Source organism: Stegodyphus dumicola, chromosome 10, assembly GCF_044657685.1.
Source record: "Stegodyphus dumicola isolate Sdum_Otavi_A_Nest chromosome 10, ASM4465768v1".
In the NCBI taxonomy this organism is placed as follows: Eukaryota; Metazoa; Arthropoda; class Arachnida; order Araneae; family Eresidae; genus Stegodyphus; species Stegodyphus dumicola.
The window spans coordinates 183,139,952-183,165,832 of NC_140777.1; the positions used below are offsets into that span (position 1 = coordinate 183,139,952).

Here is a 25,881-nt window from a genome sequence, read left to right on the forward strand (position 1 = left end):
TGATATCTGTACGTGTGTATGTATCTCGCATAACTGGAAAACGAGTAGATTCAGAACGTTGATATTATGTATATAGGACTGATATAACATCTAGTTGTGCACTTTCCTTTTTGGTTGCAATCGGCTACAACAAATGTATAAAATTATATATATATATCCAATTTGATGTTCGGCTCCGTGAGCTCAGTTTTTTTATTCTTATATGTAGGCAAATTGTTCATTTTTTTGCTTTAAAAATGACTGAATTGTGTTGTTCTTATCTTCCGGTTCAGGTTTTTATGCCTTTAGTTATTCTGCATGCAATAGTTTTAGAATTATAAACAATTTAAAAGGTGTTTAAGTGCGGTTTAGCCTAATTGCTAAGCCTAATTTTTTTAACCACGACAGCCATATTTGTTTACGTTTGAAGCTTAGAAGAATAGTGAATTCAGTTTCTGCACCTTCAGTGTCTTTTTACCGAATGGGACCAAAAGTAAACTCTTAGTTTGGGGCACCGAAAAATATGCCTTCCTGCCCGCTCGCCAAATTGCTGTTTTTGCGTAGTGAATCTAATTTTAATTGCAAAACTTATTTTTTTAATTGTTTAAAACTGTATTTGGTTTTTTATATTTTTCTATATTTTTCAATTTTTAATAAAGTTATTTTGAGATTGTATGTACTTTTGCTTTGCCGCGAAGTGAGAAATGAATTAAATGAATGAGAAATATATCTGTAATGACATTCGAGGAAATTAGTTTAAATGAAATGCAGGAAAAATAACGTTTAATATAATAGTCCGTACAAGAAAGTCATGTGGCTCATCACATCGTTTTTCAAAACACCTCAACAAAACTTTTGAGTGTCCGAATTATTATATGTGTTAGAGATTCACACTTTGAGATAAACTATTTTACTACAAGGAGCATTTTGATGATACTTATTTTGTAACAAACGGGGTTTAAAATGGAGAAAACAATATGTTAGAAAAGAAATTTGGAGTCTGTGTTTCAATATTTAGTACAAAATCTATACAAATAAATTTTAAAAATACTATAGAGACGTTAGGTTATTTCGAAAGCAGGAGACGTGAAAAATGAGCAGTGTCCTCCCCGGGAATCGAACCACGGACCTCTCGAATACTCGCCGAGTGTGCTGACCACTACACTACGAAGGCATGCTGAAAAAGCGGGAGAAATACCTTATATACTCCCCCTTTTGAAGGGAAACTGGTGATTAGGGATCCAGTTGCCAAATCCTGGTGGTGGAGAATCATCATCCACCACCTTTCTTAGTTCGGGCGCCGCTGTAGAGAAATTAGGTATTTGGAAGCAGGAGATGTGAAAATGAGCAATGCCCTCGCCAGGACTCGAACCTCAGACCTCTCGAATACACGCCGAGCGTGCTTACCATTACACCACGAAGGCGTGCTAAGAAGACGGAAGAAATACCTTATAATATAAGTGTCCGAAAAGGAATCAGAGCCACTATATTTTCCGCCAGGCTGGTGCGTCAAACTTGAAGGTATATAATCGTCTGTAATGCACTTCTGGATTTCTTTATCAGTATACTAAAGTTGCTTTTCATTTCATCTCATACATTTTCTTTCTTTAGAAAAAGCGCGTGTAGACTTATTATTAACCTCAATTAATTAAAATTTTGGTGGTAATTTCAAATCAAAAACTCAACTAATTAATTGGCAACAAAATACGTTTCAGTGAAAGAATCATTCTGAAATTTGTCAGTTATATTAAATGCAAACAAATACCACCTTTTCCTGTATTTTTTGATAGTGTGTAAAATAGCCTTATCCTTTCTTATAGTGTTATACCCATCACAAACGGTCTACTTTAATGTCTAAAGTCTCAGCTAGAAGATGATAGGAAGGGATTCTTATTTCTTGCCTTCTTCTTCTTCTTCTACCAAATCTCTCTACTCTTTTCTATCCTCTTTGCAACTAAACATATGGAAAAGATAAGTTTTCCTTTTTTTTTTTTTTTTTTTTTTTTTTTTTTTTTTTTTTACTGTATACTATAACACTCATTATTCTTTTAACTCTATTTGCTTTAGCGAGGTTGAACCTAACATACCTGCTTTAAATCTGTAAATAACACAATCAGTATGAAATAAAACTTATTTTTGAATTCTTTTGTCGTGCTTATTATGATTTTGTATTCATCTTTCTTGCATTGTCTTCATTTCCTTTCCTGTCTCCCTACTTGTTGCATACTTACATGTACACTGCACAAAAAAAGTGTCAGTTCTGTATCTCCCGTTCTACTCGTCCGATTGACAAACTTCAACTTGCGTTTTCATGTCTCGAAAGCGCGACTTGAGATATGTGTTAGATTTATATATACAGAGTGTTTCATAGATCATGAGACAAACTTGGAGGGGTGGTGAAGCGTACTAAAACGTGCATTTTTTTATAAAAGTGTAAGGTCTAAAGTGACGTTGCAAGTAAAGTGACGTAAAGTGCAGACCCGCACGTTGTTATGGGCTGGTGCACCGTCATGCTGGAACCCCATGCGATCAAGAACGACAGCCGGAACATCCTGCAGCAATTCCGGTAGCACCTCTTGCAGAAAATTATACGTGCAGGTAATTATACGTGCAGGTAAGAGGTAGGGGCCTATGATGGTAGTCGCTAACAATACCCACCCACACATTCACGGAGAAGCGGGTTTGGAATGCATGTGGACGTGTGCCGTGTGGATTATGAGTTGCCCACACGTGCATGTTGTGACTATTGAAGATGCCGTCCTGTGAGAAAGTTGCCTCGTCCGTGAATAGCACATCCGATGGGAATCCGCCTACGCCGCACACTGCTGCAAGAACCAATGACAGAAATGAACTCGAAGAGGGTAATCTGTCTCTTGCAAGGCTTGGACTCTCTGCAAATGGTATGGGTGCAAACTATTTTCATGCAATACTCTCCAAACGGTGGAATGACTCAGCTGCAGACGACGTGCAATAGCTCTTGTACTTGTCTGAGGTGATTCATGCACAATGTTCAAGATGGATTCTTCAATGCGAGGTTGTCGTGCACTTCTTCTTCCACTCCTAGTGCCAGAGGTGGCTTCAAATGACCCGTTTACACACAGAGACAGATGCAACCTCTCGAACATTGTGTGCTTCGGCATACGCCTGTTCGGAAACCGTTTCTGTTGCAACCGTAGCGCTGCTCTGCCGTTCCCATTAGCAGCACCATACATGAGATGCATGTAAGCTTTTTTCCTGTGCGTAAACTCACCCATCACGCTCGACATCAGAGTTGCGAATGATCCTCTGTTGCATCGGATCGTGGTTTGTCCGGCTCACTACCGCCCTCTACCGCTGCATTGCCAGCCGATCACAGCTGTACTTCCTATTACTGTTAGTGTTCCCTTTTTTGAACATTTATTGTAAATACTGTATTGCTACAAAGAAGCACTTTGCGTTGATTTTGTACATAAACGCATTTTCTTCTCGTGTCGTTTTTTTACGTTCCTGCCTTAACCCGTCACTTTAACCCTACGTTCTTATTTAAAAAAATGCATGTTTTAGTACCCTCCACCACCCCTCCAAATTTGTCCCATGATCTATGAAACACCCTGTATATAGCATTGTTCTTATACAGGTATTTTGACATAGAATTTGCCTTTTTCTGCTAAGACATGCCCATTTTTTTCCCATATTTCGATTCTATCTCAAATTATGCGAAACTGCCAAGTTTTGTCAAAATCGCACGATTCGTTTTTAAAAAATTAGCTCTCAAAATTTTAGCTCCTCAATGTTAATTGAATTTGACATGTATTTATTAATATCTTATTTTTTATTAAACGTACTTGATTCTTCCTTTCATATTTCGAAATTTAGGCTTGATGTAAATATAATTCGCCCATTTTTTATGGTTTATTTTTTAAATTAGTATTTTTAAATATTTTTATAAATTTTGCGAAAAGCATTTTGTATTATAACCTATAAAATGTTACCATCATCTTAAAGTAGATGAATGTCTAAGCGTGCCTGCAAAAAATTAGAGTTTTTTATTCAAAATTTCCTAAGATATACGTGAATTTCTATATTGCCGCATTTTGAAATTTGTTTTAGTTATTATAAGCGATAATAAGTCAAATATGCTTTACGCACTTTGTTAAATTTATTTAAAAGAATGAACCATGCTCCTTTTTCCACTCGTGTTCATTGAGAAAAAGGAAAGGAAAAAAGGTTGCTATAAATTAAGAAGTTCGCCAAATGAATTATTCTTCGCGCAAACCGAAAAAAAAAATGCCCCGAGTTAAATATTTGAATTTCTCCATAAAGTGGGAATCAAATTTTACAAAATTTAATATCTAGGCATAATTTGAGTCGCAGAATCGAAATATGGAAAGACATTATCATGTCATTTCGTAAAAAGTCCTATTTTGTGTCAAAATACCTATATTAGTACAATGCTATATATAGATCTAATATATATACTAAGTTGAGCTTTCGAGACATGAAAAACGCAATCTGAATTTCGTCAATAGGCGCAGTGCAAAGGGAGATATAGAACTGTCCCCTTATTTTCTCCGCAGTGTACATTAAACGTACAGCTTTTAACAGTTTCTGTTTTAGACAAGTGTTTGCAAATTTCTGTAATTGTATAAAAGTTGACTTTCACAAACAATTTTTAATATAATTTTGTCACATCAAAATCATTGCTTCCAGGAAAAAATTATAGAGTGACTATATATAATGAAGCTTGAGGATATTTAATTTCTAAGTAAAAAGACAGAATCAATAGGTAGACTCCAAAATCATTTTCAGTAATCAATAAATTTCATTAATTTTGTCACATCAAAATCATTGCTTCCAGGCAAAAATTATAGAGTGACTATATATAATGAAGTTTGAGGATATTTAATTTCTAAGTAAAAAGACAGAATCAATAGGTAGACTCCAAAATCATTTTAGAGTCATTTCATTTTAGCATGAGAAGTGATTTTAGAAAAGTGGGAAGTTTAGTTTTTTAAAAATACATCTGCTTAAGAATAACTAGTGATTAAAAAAAGAAAAACGAAGAGAAAAATATGATTTTAAGGAGCGAAGCTAGTGTAATTTCATAAGAATATTTAATATTTTTAATTATATATATAATAAATTAAATGCATTTTTATTTAAATCATTCAGATTAAAAAGTTATACATATAAAGAGAAACATAGTAGAAACATCTTGCGCTATACCAGGATTGAAGAAACTTAGAGCAACCAAAATTAAACTTAAATTGGAATCATAACAGGGCATTTCCCTAGCTAATTAAATTAATATAAAATTAGTGTAAATTAAATTAATGTAATTAGAAATTAATGTAAAACGTTATCTACTTTGTATGAAACCCTCAATTCAGAGCTCATCAGGGAAAATGAATTAAAGTTTACTTAAAGTCGATTAGTGCGTTTCGAATACATGTTTCGTTCTGCTGAATCATTTTAGATCAAAAACCGATAAAAGATTCAATTAAATTTTCTGTAAAAGTATTAAAATTCAAATAGAAAAAGAGAGAGTTGTATTATCTGAAACTGCTGTGCATTTAACTTGCTTAGGGGCAGATAAAAATGTTTTATTTCGAACAGGGTTGCCACAGCTATCTTTCAAATCCCTGTGTTTACTAATCAAAATTCGTTAAATTCCTACAAAATATACAGTACAATTGCTTATACAGTCAAAAGTCGTTAATCCGGACGTCCATAATCCGGAATGATCTATAATCCAGACCTCAAAGCTACAAACTTTATGCGCACGCGCATAATACGTTTACGCATGCGCGTTTAATATATAACGGATGGTATAAGCTAGGCTAAAATTATCTAATTATCTATTTCAGCTAATGTTGCAGATTGCGTTGCTCCTTAATCTTCTAATTGGATCCGGCTTATTATTTTTTTGAAGACTGTTAGAGCAATTTTATAAAATGTAAGCTTGAACTTTCGATTATGTCAAAAGGAGTTTCCAACTCTGGACCTGCCAAAGGATCTAAAAAGCGAAAGCATGTTTCGATATCCATCAAACAAAAAGTGGAATTGCTGCAAAAAATGGTTAAAGGCATGAAGAAAGTGACAGAGAGGTTAGTGAAAACGAAAAAATTTCGATTGACAAGTTAGTCGGTATTAACGGGACTTGAACAGCGTAACTTCGTAAATGAACAAGAAATTATGTCTGTTTATAGAATTAAAGAGAAAGTATTAGCACATAAAACGAAGCAACTTAAACAACTTACATTGAAAGAAATGTTTAATAAAGTAAACAAATAAATATTAAGCTTTTTTTGTGTGTAAATTTTGATACCCTTTAGGTCATAATTGCTCTTTATTTCATAAATTACGGTTTCATACTTTTAATTTTATAATTTCTGCATGCCATCTTACCAGATTTAAATTGATAATCTATAATCTGGAAAAACCCCTAATCCGGAATCGCCGAGGTCCCGAAGTGTCCGGATTAAACATTTTGTATTGTATTATAAATTGAAACCAAATTCGAAGTTCAAAATTTGAGCTTCAAGGTGCACATATCCGAGTGGGATCAAGATTTGGTGGCTCTAATTACCGTCATTTTTCCAAAATACGAGAAACGTACCATGCGCAAAAAAAAAAGGTGGAGGACAGTTTTATATCTCAAATTCTACTGGGTCGATTGACGAAATTCAGCTTGCGTTTTTCATGTCTCGAAAGCGCGATTTACGATATGTGTTAGATTTACATATAGCATAGTTCTCTAATATAGGTATTTTGATACAAAATCGGACTTTTTCCGAAGTAACATACCAATCTTTTTCCATATTTCAATTCTACGACTCAAATTAGGCCAAACTAACAAGTTTTGTAACATTCACACTTGTAGTTTTTAAAAAATTAGCTTCCAAGGTTTTAGCTCCTCAATGTTAATTGAGTTTGGTATATATTTATTAATCTCTCTTTTTTTTTTAATTAAACTTATTTGATTTTTCCTTTCACATTTCGAAATTCAGGTTCATTTCAAATAAAATTCACCAATTTTTTAAGATTTATTTTTAATTTTTTTTTTTTTTTTTGAAATAATTTCTATAAATTTTTCAAAAAAGATTTTGTATCATAATGTATACAATTTTTACCGTCATCTTAAAGTAGACGTATTTCTAAGCATGCTTGCAAAAATTTACAGTTTTTTATTCTAAATTGCCGAAGATGTACTTGAATTTATATATTGGCGCGTTTCGAAATTTGGCATATTTGTTGAAAGCGATAAAACATTTAGACACATTGCTAAAATTATTTGAAAGTTAGGAACGATGTGACTTCCCTCCACTCATGCACAACGTAAAAAGATACTTTTTTCCCGCTTCGGCATAATGGAAAGGAAAGCGAAAGTGGTTGCCATATATTAAGAAGTTCACCAAGTGAATTATTCTTTGCGTAAATTGAAAAAATTGTGCCAAGATAAATTTTTGAATTTCTCCGTAAATTTCGCGCCAAATTTTACAAAATTTAATATCTAGACATAATTTGAGTCGTAGAATCCAAATATGGGAAAACATTGGTATGCGATTTCAGAAAAAGTCCGATTTTGTGTCAAAATACCTATGTTAGGATAGTGCTATTTATAAACCTAATATATATCCTAAGTCTCGCTTTGGAGACATGAAAAATGCAATTTGAGTTTTGTCAATCGGCCCAGTAGAACGGGAAATATAGAAGTGTCCCCCTTTTATTTCGCAGTGTACATATATGCATGCATACATACAGATTCTTCATCGTTTGATAATAAAGATTATTTTAATTTCGTCAAACAGTGACTATTTTCTGCGTAAATTTATCAGAAATTTCTACTGGTCAATTTGTGCAATTTCCTGGGGAGGAGAAGTTGTTTTAAAGAGTTTTTAAGACCTTAATCCTACATTTTTAAGATAAACAGTAATAATATATGTATCATGCTCTGCGTCACTTTAATATAGAATAGAAGTAAAGGAATTCCTTTTCTTTTTATCGTTCTCAAAAGATTACGATATTTAGTTTTCGCACATATGCCATTTTCAAAATCCTTATAAACTTCGCTTCTGAAAACTTCGCTTCTGACGGTGGTAAATTGTTTCCACAATTAAATAGCTTTAATCCTTAAAAACTGTATACTTCCTGTAAACCCTTATCTCAATCAAAAATTAGCTGAAATTAGGTGATGAGCTGGTTTCTGATAGCTTGCGTCTTGTTTAAAAATACCAAGTCTTTTACCAATGTATTTAGTGAAATTTGTAAAATTTAATGTTTTGCAGTTACGAGAAAACACTGTTACGAGAAAAAACGGTCACTTTTTTTTTTTTTTTTTTTTTTTTTTTTTTTTTTTTTTTTTGCGTACGTGTGTGAATAAATCTATATTAACAGCATAACTTGGATAAAATACGGTTCACCATAACATAAATTGTGTTTAGCGTAATAAAAACATGCCCTTTAAAACTACTGAATTCTAATTTTTCATGCACTTATTGCATTATTAGTAGTATTACATGCAGTCATATTAAATTCTATGCAAATATAAAATTTGGAATTTTATATTATAACGATTAATTTTATTATAACGATTTATATCAAATTATAATGTCATATTAATACGGATGCTAACTGTATTACTGAATACGAATTAATACGGATGATTATGCGTATTAATCCGTATTAATGCGGATGATTCCATATGGCCGACACATTTCCTGGGAACTATGGCTGACAAAAAACATCCTGTATGTTTTTCATCCAAGAAATTTATTTCTAAACTGTATAATTATATCTAACATGTAATACTGGCTAGGATCTGTACCTAGGCGGTCTCGGCCACGGGGCATAAAAATTACGAACATGGTGGTTCTGGAGGCCCCGGAAGGATCACTTATTGGTCGCCCCTTGGGTCTGGCAGGTCCTAGACTAGAGCTAGGTCTAACTAGAGCTAGGTCCAGACTAGAGTTAGATCCAGACTCCAGGTGACTAGGCTGAGGGTTCTAGTAGCCCGGGCTGGCGTCCTGGGTACGCTGAGTAATGTTTCTCTGCGACGGGCAACCGAGCGACTGGTAGGTAGCAGTTAGCATCCGTATTAATACGGATACTAAATATATTACGGAATACGAATTAATACGGATGATTAAACGTATTAAACCGTATTGATATGGATGATTTCGTAAGACCTACACATTTTCTTGGAACTATGGCTGACAAAAAAATGCTGTATGTTGTGCATCCAGAACCTGGGTGACGCCCTGGGGTCTGTGTTACTCCAGGTGCGTCGGCACCGATCCCTCCAAAGTTCTAGGGACAGGGGTTGAACCTCTGGGCCTAGTTCGTCGGAGGGAGAGGAACCTTAGTGTGATTAAGTTGACGGAAAGAGGAACGCCTGGAGATTATCTATTATAAGATACACATTGTTACTGAGGATAACGAGCTTCGGATCCAGTTCACAGAAAATCCTGCTTAAAAAATGTATAGACTTATTGTTGTTTTTCAATGTGCAGTAGAAGTCTTATATGACTATTTTAATTACTTTTAAATTGCATGTGCATGTGATTTGCTACCTGATGGCGCTGCTTTTTCCTAAAAGCTTCGTAATATTAATTGTATAAAACAGTGTGAATGGTTTTTCTTTGTAAGCCTTTTATTTCGTTCAGCTATTTTGGGTTTTCTGAGTATGATTCTGTTTTTCTTTACCGCATGCAGAGCTGAATGTGTCCAACACCAGTGACCCTGAGACCAGTAGCTTACGTAAGTAGAACTATCCCTTCATAAATGTTTTTACCAATTTGTAATTTTCTGTCATTCACCAGTGTGACGCGTATTTACTGAAATTTCGGTATCGTCCAAACATGCTTCACTAAGCTATGAAACTTCTTTTCAAATATAGTGCTATTTTTCAAAAAAATTAAAGCTGTGTCTTAGTTGTGTCAATAATTATCTTTGATGTATTATTAAGTCCATTTTTATATTAATAATTTAATTTGTTATGCATTGTAATCTCTGAAAAGTAGACTCTTAATGTCCAATAGTCGCCTTGTACCACTGTAAAATTATTTTGTAGAAGATATTTTTGTAATCTTTGCCTGAAATGCGAGGATCACTCTGAAATTCTTAAGATACAGTTAAATGGTACAGATTATACTTACAAACCTTAGCATGTTCAAACTAGTTTCCTTTAACATTATTGCACTCTTGTTGGCGAATTTTTCAAACGGTAAATGCTTCAAAAAGCTTGTTTCTTGTAATCGATAAAAAATATGCTTTCATAGCTTCTTCAGTCTTATCTTCAGAATGAAAACGACGGCCAAGTAAGTTTTGTTTTAGATTAAAAAAGAGTCAATTGGCACACGCAGTAAGATGAAAAGAATATGATGGATATTTTATCACTCTGACTTGTTTTTGTTCAAGGAATTCAACCGTTATTCTTGCTAAATGAGATGTTGCATTAAAATAGCGAAGCGTGAAAACGCATCTTGAAGAATTTCCGGAAGCCATTTAGTGGTGTTAAAGTTACCTATAACTGTCTTCTAGTCCTCTAACTTGATGACATTCTGCACTTCCGAAAGAAAACAGCATACAATACTTTTTTCATTGCTTTACTTTTCTGATATGCCAGAAAGGCAAAAAACAATGTGTGTGCTTCAATGCCAATTATGATTTTAGAAATAAGTCGGTGTTCACCACCAAGAATATGGTTGTGAAGGACTGTCCACTATCAAGAAGTAGGGTTTCGTTACGATTGTGACAAGCTCCGGTTTTGGATGGTCTGTGAATATATGGGCGATCCAACGACAAACTAATTATTTTATTTTCCATTCTTCATTAATAGTTTTATGGATAGTTTCTGATTGTTACGTTCCTTCTGGATCATTTGGTAGGTGCAGCAATTATCATTAACATTTTTCGTATGGCCGACATATTTTCTGGGAACTATAGCTGACAAAGAACATCCTGTATGTTCTGCATCCAGAAATTTCATGTGGCCAACACGTTGTCTGGGAACTATAGCTAACAAAGAACATCCTGTATGTTCTGCATCCATAATGTTCCCAAAGAATGTTTCGTGTTGCCGATACATTATTTGGGAACTAGAGATGACAAAGAACGTCCTGTATGTTCTGCATCCAGAAATTTCCTGTTGCCGACACGTTGTCTGGGAACTGTAGCTGACAAAGAACACCCTGTATGTTCTGCATCCAGAAATTTTGTGTAGCCGACACATTATCTGGGAACTATAGCTAACAAAGGACATCCTGTATGTTCTGCATCCAGAACTTTCGTGTGGCCGATACATTCTCTGGGAACTATAGCTGACAAAGAACGTCCTGTATGTTTTGCATCCAGAAATTTCCTGTAGCCGACACATTGTCTGGGAACTGTAGCTGACAAAGAACATCTTGCATGTTCTGCATCCAGAAATTTCCTGTGACCGACACATTGCCTTTGAACTATAGCTGACAAAGAACATCTTGTATGTTCTGCATCCAGAAATTCCCTGTTGCCGACACATTTTCTGGGAACTATAGCTGGCAAAGAACGTCCTATATGTTCTGCACCTAGAAACCTCCTGTGGCCGACGCATTTTCTGAGAACTATAGCTGACAAAGAACATCCTGTATATTCTGCATCCAGAAATTTCGTGTGGCCGACACGTTGTCTGGGAACTATAGCTGACAAAGTACATCCTGTATGTTCTGCATCCAGGAATTTAGTATGGCCGACACATTTTATAGGAATTATAACTGACAAAGAACATCCAGGAAAACATTTCAGCCTCTACGATTCTGTAAACCATCTGAATGCAATGGCACGAAATGAAGCTGCATTTTCTTGTGCTAACTGCAGGCGTTGACGGCATTCTTTTCATTTAGCACCACATAAAAATCATAGAAAATGATACTGCGATAATGCTGTCGTATTAGCTCTATTTTTCTTTCTTTCAATATTTATACTATAACTGCTGAATTTCCATTATTACCATAAAAATTCGTTTGCGGGCATAAAGAGTTCGAAGTTACATATCTAATCAATAATGGTTTTTAGCGCTTATCGTCTGCCCTTTTCTCAAAAATTTCAGAGTTATCTGCGTATGACAAATAGCAATGCCATCTGGTGAAGAAAGTATTAAAAATGTGATACCAAGAAAGACAAAATTATTAAATACAGAGCCATTCTTCGGGATAATATGGACACCAACGAACGCTCAAAAGCTCTCCATGTAATAGACGTAAAACAAGCTAAGATATAATTAAAATACAATAACACGTCGAACAAATATTAATTTAGAAGTCAAGCAACAAAAATCAGCGTTATATTTTCAAATTTTCACAGGATTAGTTTCTATGGTTTTACCGAACCATCATCCTCAGCTGGAAAAGCGCAAATGAACGAGATAAGATCTTATTTCGTTCATTTACGCTTTTGCAGCTGAGGATGATGGTTCCGTAAAACTAGTTCGGTAAACATCGAAACTAGTCCTGTGAAAATTTTAAAATATAACACTGATTTTTGTTGTTTGACTTCTAAATTAAGTTAAGATATCAACGCCGAACTATCTAAGATGACAATATCTAAATTATTTATCTACAAGCTGCCTTGCTTGTAAAAGAAATAACTGGCTCTTTTGCACCAGTGGTCAGCTTCGTATAACTGCGTCGGTGAGGCTTGAAAAGGAATACTCAAGAAATGCGAAACTGTGAAAAAATGGTTTCACATTGCGTTTGTTCTACTTGTACAAAGTCTTTTCGTATCCTCATGTGGTTCAAAGTTTTTCACTAATCTGTGCATTAAAGATAAACAGACAGTTTTTCTTAGATTCAAGAAACAATCTTTCGGATTAAGTCTAGTATTTTCTAAACCAGAGGTTTTTTTTTTCCATTAAGCATTCATGAACACAGTGAAAAGAAAGGTACAAGATATTTTTACAAAAAATCAGACTTTTCCTGAAGTGCCATCCATATTTCGATTCTACGACTGAAATTATGCCAAACTGCCAAGTTTTGTAAAAATCGCTCCAGTAGTTTTTAAAAAATTAGCTCTCTTACTTTTAGCTCTTCCATCTTAATTGACTTTGGTATATATTTATTAATCTCTCTTTTTTTTATTAAACATATTTGATTTTTGCTTTCACATTTCGAAATTTAGGTTCAATCCAAATAAAATTCGCAGAGTTTCTATGATTTCCTTTTAAAATTTGTATTTTTAAATAATTTTGATATATTTTTGTGAAAAATCTTTTAAATTATAACCTATAAAATTTTACCATCATCTTAAAGCTATGTATTTCTAAGCATACCTGCAAAAAATTAGAGTTTTTTATTTAAAATTTCCGAAGATATACGTGAATTTACATGTTGCCGCGCTTTGAAATTTGGCACCTTTTTTTTTAACGATACTAACACCAAATTTGGTTTACTCACTTTGTTAATATGAACGATGACTTTTTCCCGCTCCTCTACAATTAAAAAAAATAAAAGGAAAATAGGTTGCTAGAAATTAAAAAGTTCGCCAAGTAAATTATTCTCTTCGCGCAATCTGAAAAAAATGCGCCAAGATAAATTTTGGGATTTCTCCGCAAATTTCGCACCGAAATTTACAGCATTTAATATTTAGGCATAATTTGAGTCGTAGAATCGAAATATGGAAAAAAAATGGCATGTCATTTAAGAAAAGTCCGATTTTGTGTCAAAATTCCTCTCTTAGAGCAATGTTATGTATATAACTAATATATATCCTAAGTCGCGTTTTTGGAGAACATGGAAAACGCAATTTGAATTTCTTCAATCGGCCCTAGTAGAACGAGAGATATAGAACTGCCCCCCTTTTTTTTCGCAGTGTACATGAATGTTTCTCTGCTAACCAAGAACAAAAGCAATTTTTCGAAACTCTCTAACGTCATTGTTCTTTATTTGGTAATACATTTCATCCCCTTCGAAATATTAGCTGATTGAGTATCGTCTTTGTTTTCCACAGTCGTAGACACCATAATACTCGGGTTACGGTATGCAGTAGCCAATTTCTGGATGAGCATGCTATCCTCATACTTTTTGGCAATCTCTTTTCTCACCTTCCTGGTGATCCTATCCATCTTCTTCGTTGCTTGAATCTTCTTATTAACTTTCCTAAAACTCATTGCTAACAAATTAAAAAATAGCATGAAATTATTTAAAATTCCGAGGTAAGACACGGATAGCTTATTGGGTAGGTTAAGTAAGTAATAAGTGCGTTCTGAATGCACAGGATCACTCATAGCATTATCTCGAAATAAGTAAATAAGTATAGTGTGAGCAGTTGTGATTCGTCAAACCCAATTCGTATCAAACCGAAGTTTTCGTGTAGAAACAGGATTTATACCAAGTTAGACGGATTTCGATGCATACCGACGTAAGTCTATGCATACCGAGTTAGCACTATACAGACGCTGTTCACACATTTTTTAGACGATGTATATTGTATTCACAAAACTAAATTACATAAAATTCTTGTGGTTTAAATGTTCTATTTGACATCCCTTATTCTGAACTATCTTTCGACACCGCAATTTCCAGGATAATAATGCCTTTTGAAGTGGCAGAACAGGTATTCAATCCCATTCCTCCCGAACAGCTTTCCAGAGTCCTGTTAGGGTTTTGGGACAACGTTTGGATAATGCAGTTTTTAAAAGTCCGAAAGCACAAAACTCCATAGGTGACACATCGGGAGATTTAGTAGGGATATCGGTGAAGGGTATGACCTTGATACCAGTTTTTTGTTCTATTTCTTTTCGGAAATTTACAGTGATTTTGATGTGTGAAAGCTAGCTTTATCCTGATGGAGTCTCACAGATGGATGGCACTGTGGGTAAAGCGATGGTATTTCATTCAGAAAAATGGGCGATAAAATATGTTCCTGATAGTATTTGAGTTAATCTTGACATTTTTTTGCACTCTCTTTATTTTTAACTTGCCATTTTAAGAAAAACCAGCAACAATCATGAATCGCTTAGAAAAAAACTTTCTTTCGATTCTTTTGCTGATTAAAGTACTTAATTTTTTTCTCCCCTTTTATCATAATAAATGGCTCTTTTTTTGTTACAATCACTTAAATACACCCATGCTTCATCTATTGTGACAATCGTTTTCCATTTTTTCTTTGGATAAGTGTTTCTCATATAGAATTCTGCAGCGTGTCCTGCGTTGAGCGATATGCTTTGGAAGAAGACGATGCACATTGCGTTTTTTCGCTTTCTTAAGATTTAAATCAACGTTTATCATTTTTTTTACAGTGAACACCGAGCATTTTAATGATTTTGCAACTGTCCTTTGACTAGGGGGATTTTTTTTTAACATTAAACAACGTACCTTTGCAATAGTCGAAGATGTCCGTTTTTTCCTTGGATACTTGTTTGGAATTTTTGCCCCACTTGAGGCTCCAATTTGACGTTTTTTTTTTTCCTTTCTTGTTGATGATATTACCTATCGACGCTTTAGATATCACAAAACCAAGACTCTCACATCATTTTTTGGATAACGGAGTATGCATATTTCTCTTCGGAAAGAGCGTAAATGTAGCCTTCGAACCACTGCTTTGTTAAATTCGCCATTTTGAATAAAAACAAAACTTTCAAGCCACAGACGGTAATTTTGACTTTTAAAAACATAGTACAATTGCAATTACTTCTTTTGCAGCAAACGATTTTTTATTACCGAATACCAAAATCGTATAAAAAATGTACGAACAGCCTCTGTACTTATCATTATAAAGAAACACTTGCGTTGATTAAATCAAGTATATTTTTCTGCTGATTAAAGTTATATTATGGCTGCTAATTAATTTAGGTTTAAAAAGACTATTTGGAATTATAAAATCACCTTAATTGAAAAATATTTTATTGATTGAGAAGCTACCACACTGGTGTACTAAATGGAACTTATTTTATACGTCAATAATTGTTAACTTTTCTTTCCAATAAGACATTTATAACTTTTATTATTTTTCATGCTTCTGTTTTGCAGTTATTTGCTTAGCAGTTTGGTTAATATTTAAATATTTACTCAGAAACAATTTTATCATTTACAATGTTTCATGTCGCGTGTATATAAAGAAAATTGCTTAACTGTTACAAATAGTATACTTGAATTTAATTTCGTAGTACCATCTGCAGATAACAAAACCAGCTTAGACATAATAACAATAAGTTAATTATACGTTTTTCACTTTACTATTACTTCAGCAGGTTAAGTAATTACTAAACCCCTGTAGGTGAATTTCATACATTTCTAATGACAGGAGTTTTTCTTTTTACGTCTACCACACTGGTGTCTGACTTCATGTTTTCCCTATTAATTCCTCAGTGATTCTAATAATAATCTGTTAAAATTGCAATTAATATCAAATATGTTATGTATAAATTTGCCATTAGTTTAATTATAATGTCTGTATGTAGTGTAAATTGAGAAAATTGTGTATTTTAACTTTCGAGCCATGAGATTTATATACATTGCGAAATATCTTATTTTGGTTTCTGAAAACTCAGTTGTTATTGCATTTACTTAGTTTGATAATTACGATTTCCAGGAGGAGCAGAAGAACCGGTGTTGTCTTATGAAGCAGTGGTACAACAAGAAAGTAAGCAATTACTTATTTATACTTATTACTTTGTAGAGACATTAGGTAATTTTTGGAAGCAGGAGACTTGAAAAATAAGCAACGCCTTCGCCTGGAATCGAAACACGGACCTCTGGAATACGCGCCCAGCGTGCAGACCACCACACCACGAAGGCATGCCAGGAAGCCGGGAGAAATACCTTAGATATTCCCCCTTTTAAAGAGCTACTGGGATTTTTAGGGGACTCAGTCACCAAATCCTGGGTGTGCAGATTCATCATCCACCACCCTTTTAGTTCGGGCGCCACTGTAGAGACATTAGGTATTTTTGGAAGCAGGCAAGACGAAGAATGAGCAGCGCCTTCGCCGGGAATCGAACCACGGACCTCTGGAATACGCGCCCAGCGAGCAAACCATCACACCACGAAGGCATGCTAGGAAAGCGGGAGAAATACCTTATAACTTGTTACAATTACTTATGACTTAAAGTAAACAGTATGTTACTTATGACTTTGTAAACAGTAGAATATTTACACCATATTTCAAATGCAATAGAATTGTATACGTTAAGCTCCAAAAATAACTCTCTGAGTAGAAATATCGTCTGTGCAGTAATATTCTTATTTTATGTTTAATGCAGTCTTATAAATTTTCAGTGTGTTGTTTACATTGTTTCTGAAATCTCTCAAATATCTGAAAGAAGAAGCTTTCTGAGAGATCACTCAGATATGTTGATATCGCGCTTTGAATGTCTCAAAATGGACTAATATCGTCTTGCCCTTGTACAAAGAAGAGGAAGTATTGTAATCAAAAAGCATTTCGGATATCATATTTCAACGGTAATGCCCATTTTGACGATTCCTGACACATTTTAACTACTTCTTTTGCGTGATGTCTGTACCTACAAAGAGAATAAGGACTCTTTTTTTTTTTTTTTTCCAAAGCGAATTGTACAATTGATTAAAAACGGATTTTTTTCTGACGTCTGTACAAATGTACATGTGTATCTTGCATAACTCAAAAAAAAAAAAAAAAAAAAAAAAAGATTAGACGTAGAGCATTGAAATTTTGTGCATGGACTTGCTTTAACACCTAGTTGTGCACCTCCCTTTTTATTGCAATTGGCAACACCAAAAGTGTACATACATCTCTCTCTCTCTCTATATATATATATAGTATATATATATATATATACTGTATGCATTAGCTTTCAAAAAAGCAAAAATTAGCTTTCAAAATTTACGAAACTTTTCAAATGTGTATAATGTGTGAAATATGTACTTTTCAAATGTGTCGAGTTTTAATCAATAAAGTTTCTCTGAATATATTTGCACAACTCTAAATATAATTCACAGAACCATAAAGACAGTCAGTCAACTTATCATATCATCATAATTGCACAGTAGAATAACACAGACGCCGAAGATTTCAAATACAGCTTTTATTCACAAATTTTTAGTTTTTCTAATGTTCTAAATGAGATATAGAAGAGCGAAAATAAGCACTTTTTATTTTAAAGTTTCGAATAATTTTTGAACGGAAATTTTTCATCTACTTTAACATTTTTTAGCTTCTAAATTTCTATAATATTTTGTGTACACTATTGCTTATGTAATTAAATTTTGTAAAAACGTAAAATCGGCTCAAGTCCTAAAACTAATTAAATGATTAAATGTATGCTATTAATTATTAAATTTTACTTACTCGAGTGGATGCTTTTAATTATTGCATGTGTACTCCCAAGATGAGAATGTGCACCCCCAATATCCATGTTGTCTTGGTCATAAGGGATTGAATGCATACAGCTCCAATAATAGGTTAATAAGATTTATTTTATCAAATGAAACACATCAGAGATTAGGAACTTTCCACAAAAATAGTCGTACAACTCCTCACAATATCACAGATCACAATCAGTAGTTACACTTCAAACTACTATGAACGTTAAACACAACTCAATACAAAGTGCAGCTAAACAGGAAGCCACCCGGAGATATCTCATTACTTTGATGCTCTCTCTGACCTTGTATACTTTTCACCCGGCCGACGAAATATTTCTAGTATTTTCTGCTTCTCGAAATCACTGGAATGAGGGCAGAATTACAGTTACAGCTACTGTACTTATCAATTACCTTTTTTCCAATTACAATACCTCTAACGGTGATACAGGGACTGCATCAAAATTTTGCCAAATGGTTGCGACGTTTAGCGGTTTCTTGCCAAATTCGGCGACAAAAATTAGTCACCAAAACCGTTACCAGCTTGGCGATGTCTCACCAACTTACCGAGATACCAAGATTTACTCAATGTTAAATAGACTTGCCTCTGTATTCCTACTTTTCCGGCATAGCTTGTCTCTTAAGATTTTTCTCGTTACATTACATAAAAAAATGCAAGTTCACATGCCATCTATGTACAAAATTCATAACAATATATATATATATATATATATATATATACACCCTTACTAAATTACCGTCCTTTATTTTCACAAACGTTGTTCGTAGTCATATACTTCCAATTATAGAAGTGTTTTAAATTGCAAAAATATTTATTTTTTGACAATTTTAAATTTGGAATAAAATTGATTTTGGACATAATAACAAAATCTGACTTTTAATGCAACCTCTCGGTATCAATACTTATATTTGGGAAAGTTTTATATTCGTTATGAAAAAATAAAATTATAAGAAGTTTAACACCCACATGACCTAAATGGACCGGGATATTTAATTTCAAAATTTGCAATTTTTGATGTCATTTTCAATTTGCCTCGTTCGAATAATTCGAGGAAATAAGTGTGTATAAAACGCAGCAGTACAATTGAATAGGTCTACAAGGAAGTCATGTGGTATCCATATCAGATTTGTTACTTGTTTATCAGAACCTGGACTGGTATTCTGTGATGCAGGAATTGCTGTGCGTTAATATAAATTTGAATCCTGCCACTAATTTTTTTTTTTACAAATTGTTTTACAGTTTCTTACACCAGACCAGTCATCATTCTTGGACCACTGAAAGACAGAATAAATGATGATCTCATATCAGAGTACCCTGAAAAATTCGGAAGCTGTGTGCCACGTAAGTCTTATTTTTATTAATTAAAATACATCGAGTAGAATAACGAAGGCCTATAAGTAAGATAAATCTAAGTTGATTAAAGATAAATCCTTAAAGACAAATCGAAGTTGTATTTTGCCAGTTTTAAAAAATATTAAGTCAATTTAATTCTCTCATACCTATTAATATTGATACGTAAGTCAAATTATCTTTATTAATTAGAATACATTGAGTATAATAATGAAGGCCTACAAATAAGATAAATCTAAGTTGAGTTAAGATGAATCCTTAAAGATAAGTCTAAGTTGAATTTTGCCAGTTTTTAAAAATACATAAGTTGGTTTAATTCTCTCATACCCATTAATATTGATACGTAAGTCAAATTATCTTTATTAATTAGAATACATCGAGTATAATAATGAAGGCCTATAAATAAGATAAATCTAAGTTAATTAAAGATAAATCTAAGCTAATTAAAGATAAATCCTTAAAGACAAATCGAAGATGAATTTTGCCAGTTTTAAAAAATATTAAGTTCAATTTAATTCTCTCATACCTATTAATATTGATACGTAAGTCAAATTATCTTTATTAATTAGAATACATTGAATATAATAATGAAGGCCTACAAATAAGATAAATCTAAGTTGATTAAAGATGAATCCTTAAAGATAAGTCTAAGCTGAATTTTGCCAGTTTTTAAAAATACCCAAGTTCGTTTAATTCTCTCATACCCATTAACAGTGAATTATAAAGAACCTTGTATTGTCAAAATTGACAGTGGAAATTGACAGTTGAGTGACAGTGATTGACAGTTGATTGGCAATGAAATTTGATTAAAGATAAATCTAAGTTGAATTTTACTAGTTTTTAAAAATACTAAGTTAGTTAAATTCTCTCATATCTATTAAATTGAATTATAAAGAACCTGATATTGTCAAAATTGACAGTTGATTGACAGTGAAAGTTGATTAAAGCTAAATCCAAGTTGAATTTTGCCAGTTTTTAAAAATACCAAGTTGGTTTAATTCTCTCATACCCATTAACTTTAAATAATAAGAACCTGATATTGTCAAAATTGACAGTGGAAATTGACAGTTGAGTAACAGTGATTGACAGTTAATTTGGCAATGAAAGTTGACTAAAGATGAATCCAAGTTGAATTTTGCCAGTTTTTAAAAATACTTAGTTAAATTCTCTCATACCCATTAACAGTGAATTATAAAGAACCTGATATTGTCAAAATTGTAAAGGCATCTGGTATTAAATGGCTAAGCCATATTTACAGGAGATGGGAGACCATCAATAGAGAAGTTATACCATCATTTCTACTTTTAGCTTTTGTACCATCCGATATAAGCAGTATTTATTTGAAATAAAATTTTACACAGTTACAATGGTTGTACAAATATACATATGACATACAGAAGCATATTATTCAGGTCTTGTGGTGTTTAAATAGGTGCCGATGTTTACGACAAAGCCCATAGCATAGTATTTAGAGAATTATTACATATGTTGAAAATTTGTGTTTACAGATTTTTCTATGTAATTTTGAAGAATAACCAGATTATATAATATAAAATATCATTATAGATTTTAAAGAATTTAGACATATATAATTTAGAAATAATTAAGCCAAATCAAAAAAGAATAAGGAGAACACTAAATATAGAATAAACATTAAATAAGTTTACAAAAATGTAAAATGTAGACTACGTATAAATATTGCAGATTATTTGGGATTATGAACAATTTAATTGGGTATGGTCCATAAAAACAACTCTCAGGTATGTACTATGATAGCATCCACCATTATTGCTGGTATCTCACAGATTTTTCTTTACCTTTCTGTATTTTTCATAGACAGTTCTGTTTTATGCTGATGGTTCATGAAGTAATGTTCCCATCATTCTACAATAAATAAACTTTTTTTTTGAGGACCCAGTTAAATTTCCCTCATCCTCTGGTTAATAAAGAATTGACTGGACTCTAATGTATAGAAGATACTTTCATTTAATGATTTTTAGTTGCTGTGAAATTTCTATGCGTAGTTCCATATATTAGCTGAAATAAGTATATGCTTCAAAAAAATTTTAACTCTGATCTCGTACACATTTTATCAAAATCAAACTAAAAATATTAACCACCAAACTTTTATATAGTATTTTATATGAACTATCCAAATGATTTGTTTAGTAGATGTACATCACTGTTCATAACAGAAGCCTCTGCATAACAGTCAGTACATTAAAGAAATCTTTAGATTTCATTGTTGTTCCTTTCCAAATGTTAATCGAGAGGAACACTGCATTTTATACATAACTTTATAGAGGCATTAGGTATTTTGGAAGCAGGAAAAATGAAAAATATGCAACTGCCTTCGCCGGAAATCGAACCGCGGACCTCTGGAATACGCGCCCAGCATGCAGACCAAAATACCTATGTTAGAATAATTGCTACATATATTAATATACATCTTAAGTCACACTTTCAAGACATAAAAAACGCAGTTTAAATTTCGTCAATTTGCCCAGTAGAACGGGAGATATAGAACTGTCTCCCCCCCCCGCAGTGTACATTATATGTGCTGTTCACATATTTTCAAAGCTCTTATGTAATATTTGCTTGTAACATTCATAGTAGTCACTTGTGTTATTCACTTATTTACGGTCCACTTTGTTAAATATCTGAAAATTAGGTGTTTTAATCTTTTATAACTTAAACTGACTCATGGTGCCGTACAAAAAACTCAAAAAAAATATAATCATCATAACATTTATATATCATATCGGACAATCGTATAGTGGTAGTACAAATTAAATTTTAGGTTCGCGTTGTGAGTAATCTATGCAAAAGGAAAAATCAATAACACCAAATTCAATTAAAGCCTCCATGTTTCTTAAAAGAAGCCTCCCGGCTCAAACAAATGGAGGGACATGATAGACCAGAGTAAATTACACACAAAATTAACAAGTGCAATTAAAACTATAAATCAAATACATTTATTAAATTCTTGAATATAATAATATTATTAGTAAATACTTGGGTAACTTGGGGGTATAAATCAAACACATTTATTAAATTCTTGAATATAATAATATTATTAGTAAATACTTGGGTAACTGATCAGTATCCCCTACCACATATTTTTACTATGAAAATATCGCATCTGTCACACAAAATTTCAGCTTACAATAATTAAAACATTTAATTAATAATTAACATTTTTTCACAAATTAAGAAGGTGTAACATATTTTAATTCTCCAAAATAACTGGTCATTCCTTTAAAATTTCTAATCACTTCTTAATATTACCAGCTAGCAATATTTAATTTATGCAATTTTTTTTTTTTTTTTTTTTTTAAACCAAAACACTTTCAGAAGCGTCCGTTGATTTCCGGAATCACAGGTGTAGTACATTAAAGACAAATTCTTCAATCAGCCAGGAACCGCCTTAAATATGTTCATTAAGTGAGAGACAATTTCCGAACAGAAAGATCTTTAGTGTCCAATCCAATCCACTGGGAAATGAGCAAAGACCATTTTTCTTTTTTCTGTCAGAACACTTTCGGAAGTGTCCATTGATTTCAGGAACAAGGAGTGCATGATACCTCCTTCTGGAACAAATCTGCATCTCATAACAAATTCCTTCAACTGGAATGTCTCAAACATGACTATTCAAGGAGTTCTCCAAAATACACGATGAAACGGCAAAACTAAATTTTTCGTAGAGCACTTTCGGCATAAACTCTAGCTGTAACAAATCTCATCTGTCTATGCTAAAGAATTCTAACTGGAAAGCCTCTAACATGACTATTCAAAGATCTCAAAATACATGATGAAACGGTGAAATTAAATTTTGCATAGAGCACTTTTTCCTTTCGAACAAATTCTCATCAGCGGAAAGCCGCGAGAAACCTCACCGCAGACCGCAGGCACAAGCCCCACCGAACTTTCCCTTTTCTGCTTTACATCTTCGCAACTTCAATCTGTCTCCAAATCCGACTCAATAGCCGGCGCTCGCGAGAGCAAGACCCGCAAGTGTCAAGCCCCCACTCTTTTCTCCTCTTCCTTTTAGCTCAAAATCAGAAATCTGAACGAACTCTAGCCTGGTGCAAGCACCAAAGTAAACTCTCCTCTATGCCCCCCCCCCGAAAATTTCATTGGCTTACAATAAATTATTAAATTTAAAATCACACCAATGACAGAATTTTACTTTATCTAAACTGAGAAAATTACACCACAACGAATCAAAAACAAGAAAATCTGATAATGAAGCCAACATCTGTACTCAGAAAAAACGTGGGAACTAAAGTGGACCCCCCCCCCAACTAACAAGCGGAAACTAATCTTTACGAGAATCCAATTACCTAAGCTTGCAACAACCCCCACTGTCTGTAGTAAACAAAATTGCAACTAAGCAAGACGATTTTCATTACAAACACGATTAGTAAAAGGCGACAACACAACAACCTACTGCCTCCACTGTTAATAAAAAGGCCATAAACTAATAAACCAGATGTTTCCTCGCAACCATCTCTCGCCTTTGTTACACTTTCTACTCAAGAATAACGAGTTAAATAAAGCTTTAACAACTTAAGAAACTCTTTTTACCGGATTAAAATATACATGAATACAAATAGAAATACCAGAATAATGATAACTTAAAACACGTATTAATATAATTAAAATTCGCAACATAACAGCTTACAATTCTATTATGTATAGTCTGCCTGATAACTGAAGGTGATGCAGAGAAGTACAAATCAGTGTGTAGAGTTGGAAATTTATGCGTCCATTCAAAAATATGTGCGATTCACTTATAACACAGAGCACCATTTAATGATTTGTTTTGTTTTGCATTTTACATTTATGACTGTAAGCAAACTGGATATTTACTCGTTAAAATTCTCCAGATACGACACGGCCGAAACGAGACTATGAGGTAGATGGAAGAGATTATCATTTTGTGGCATCCAGAGAGCAGATGGAACGAGATATCCAGAACCACTTATTCATCGAGGCTGGGCAGTACAATGATAACTTATATGGCACCAGTGTGGCTTCAGTGAGAGAGGTCGCTGAAAAGGTAAAACTAGTTTATTTTATCTGGAATCATAGACTCAAGTATTTTAGTCCTCCAGTAGATATATATATGCAGTAAAAGTTTTCTGTTTTGAAGAATTATGAGAAAAGTACGAGCTCATAATTAAAATGTTTAATGGTGCTAATTGCAACATTATTAATGAATAATGCTCATATTACAGTTTGCATATCTGCAAGCTGTTTGATAAATAAGTGAACATTGTAATTTCACAGGTTTATTTTTATTTAACATATTCTCCATGGTTGTTGATAGATACAGGACCCATACATGCCAGTTCTTTTTCTACAGAACTCTTCGAGCGGATTATAAAACTGTTAAAGAAAACATATCTTGTACTTTCATTGTCAGGTGTAAAATGTACCTTTCTATTTATCTTCATTAGGACAGAACATGAGAAAATCTCGGGGTGAAGACAATAGGTGGGATACATATCTTGTACTTTGACGTCTGGTGTAAAATGCTTCCATTTATCTTCATTAGGATGAAGCATGAGAAAATCTCGGGGTGAAGATCTAGGTGGGATAACAGAGTCCAGCTCAATTGTCAAATTTCTGACAAAGTCTATACATGGCCTTCCATTTCTCAAAAAAAAGCAATGTCCAGAAACAACATTCTGCATAGATTGTTCTCAGTCTTCATGTTAAAACGTTCAATGGATTTGCAACAGCAATTGGCATTTTTCACCAACCAATCGAGTAAATGAGATGATCAAAGAAGTCAGTCAAGTTTCCAACAAATCTGAAGCATGAATGCATCAAGTGATGAAGGAATTATTGCTGCACTTTTTAACATTTAAGGGTCAAATCTGCAAATAAAACAGATAATTAAACACTAATTCAATTAAATACTAATAATTAACAAGATAATTAATAATAAGGAAGACCGGTGTGCAGTGGCTAGTGCATCATGCAGCTGCACCACAGGTCCGGGGTTCGATCCCCAGGCTGGGCAAAGTTGACTCAGCCTTTCATCCCTTGTATGGGTCGATAAAATGAGTACAAAGTTCACTTGGGGACTAAGCACCGGGGGGTTCTGCTACAAGTTGACCACTTGCCCAGGGCATATGCTGATGTACTCTGCAGCAAAAGGTCAAGAAAGCAGATTTTGGAGCACTGTACACCGTGGCCTACTAGGGCTGTTGCGCCACTGAGTTTTTA

At 33.6% G+C, this 25,881-nt stretch overlaps 1 protein-coding gene across 9 annotated transcripts in view; it reads left to right on the forward strand.

Annotated features, from left to right (window-relative positions):
• LOC118193858 (disks large homolog 1-like) overlaps positions 1-25,881 on the forward strand; it is an 816,267-nt gene that overhangs the window by 773,744 nt on the left and 16,642 nt on the right. For 7 of the 9 annotated variants that reach the window (XM_085825973.1, XM_085825974.1, XM_085825972.1 and 4 more), the window contains 4 exons: positions 9,673-9,717; positions 16,525-16,575; positions 19,534-19,635; positions 24,534-24,706. In XM_085825973.1, coding sequence (XP_085682099.1) covers positions 9,673-9,717; positions 16,525-16,575; positions 19,534-19,635; positions 24,534-24,706 — 371 coding nt within the window. The remainder of the gene's footprint in view (positions 1-9,672; positions 9,718-16,524; positions 16,576-19,533; positions 19,636-24,533; positions 24,707-25,881) is intronic. The other 2 variants (XM_085825976.1, XM_085825977.1) reach the window with 1 other exon arrangement.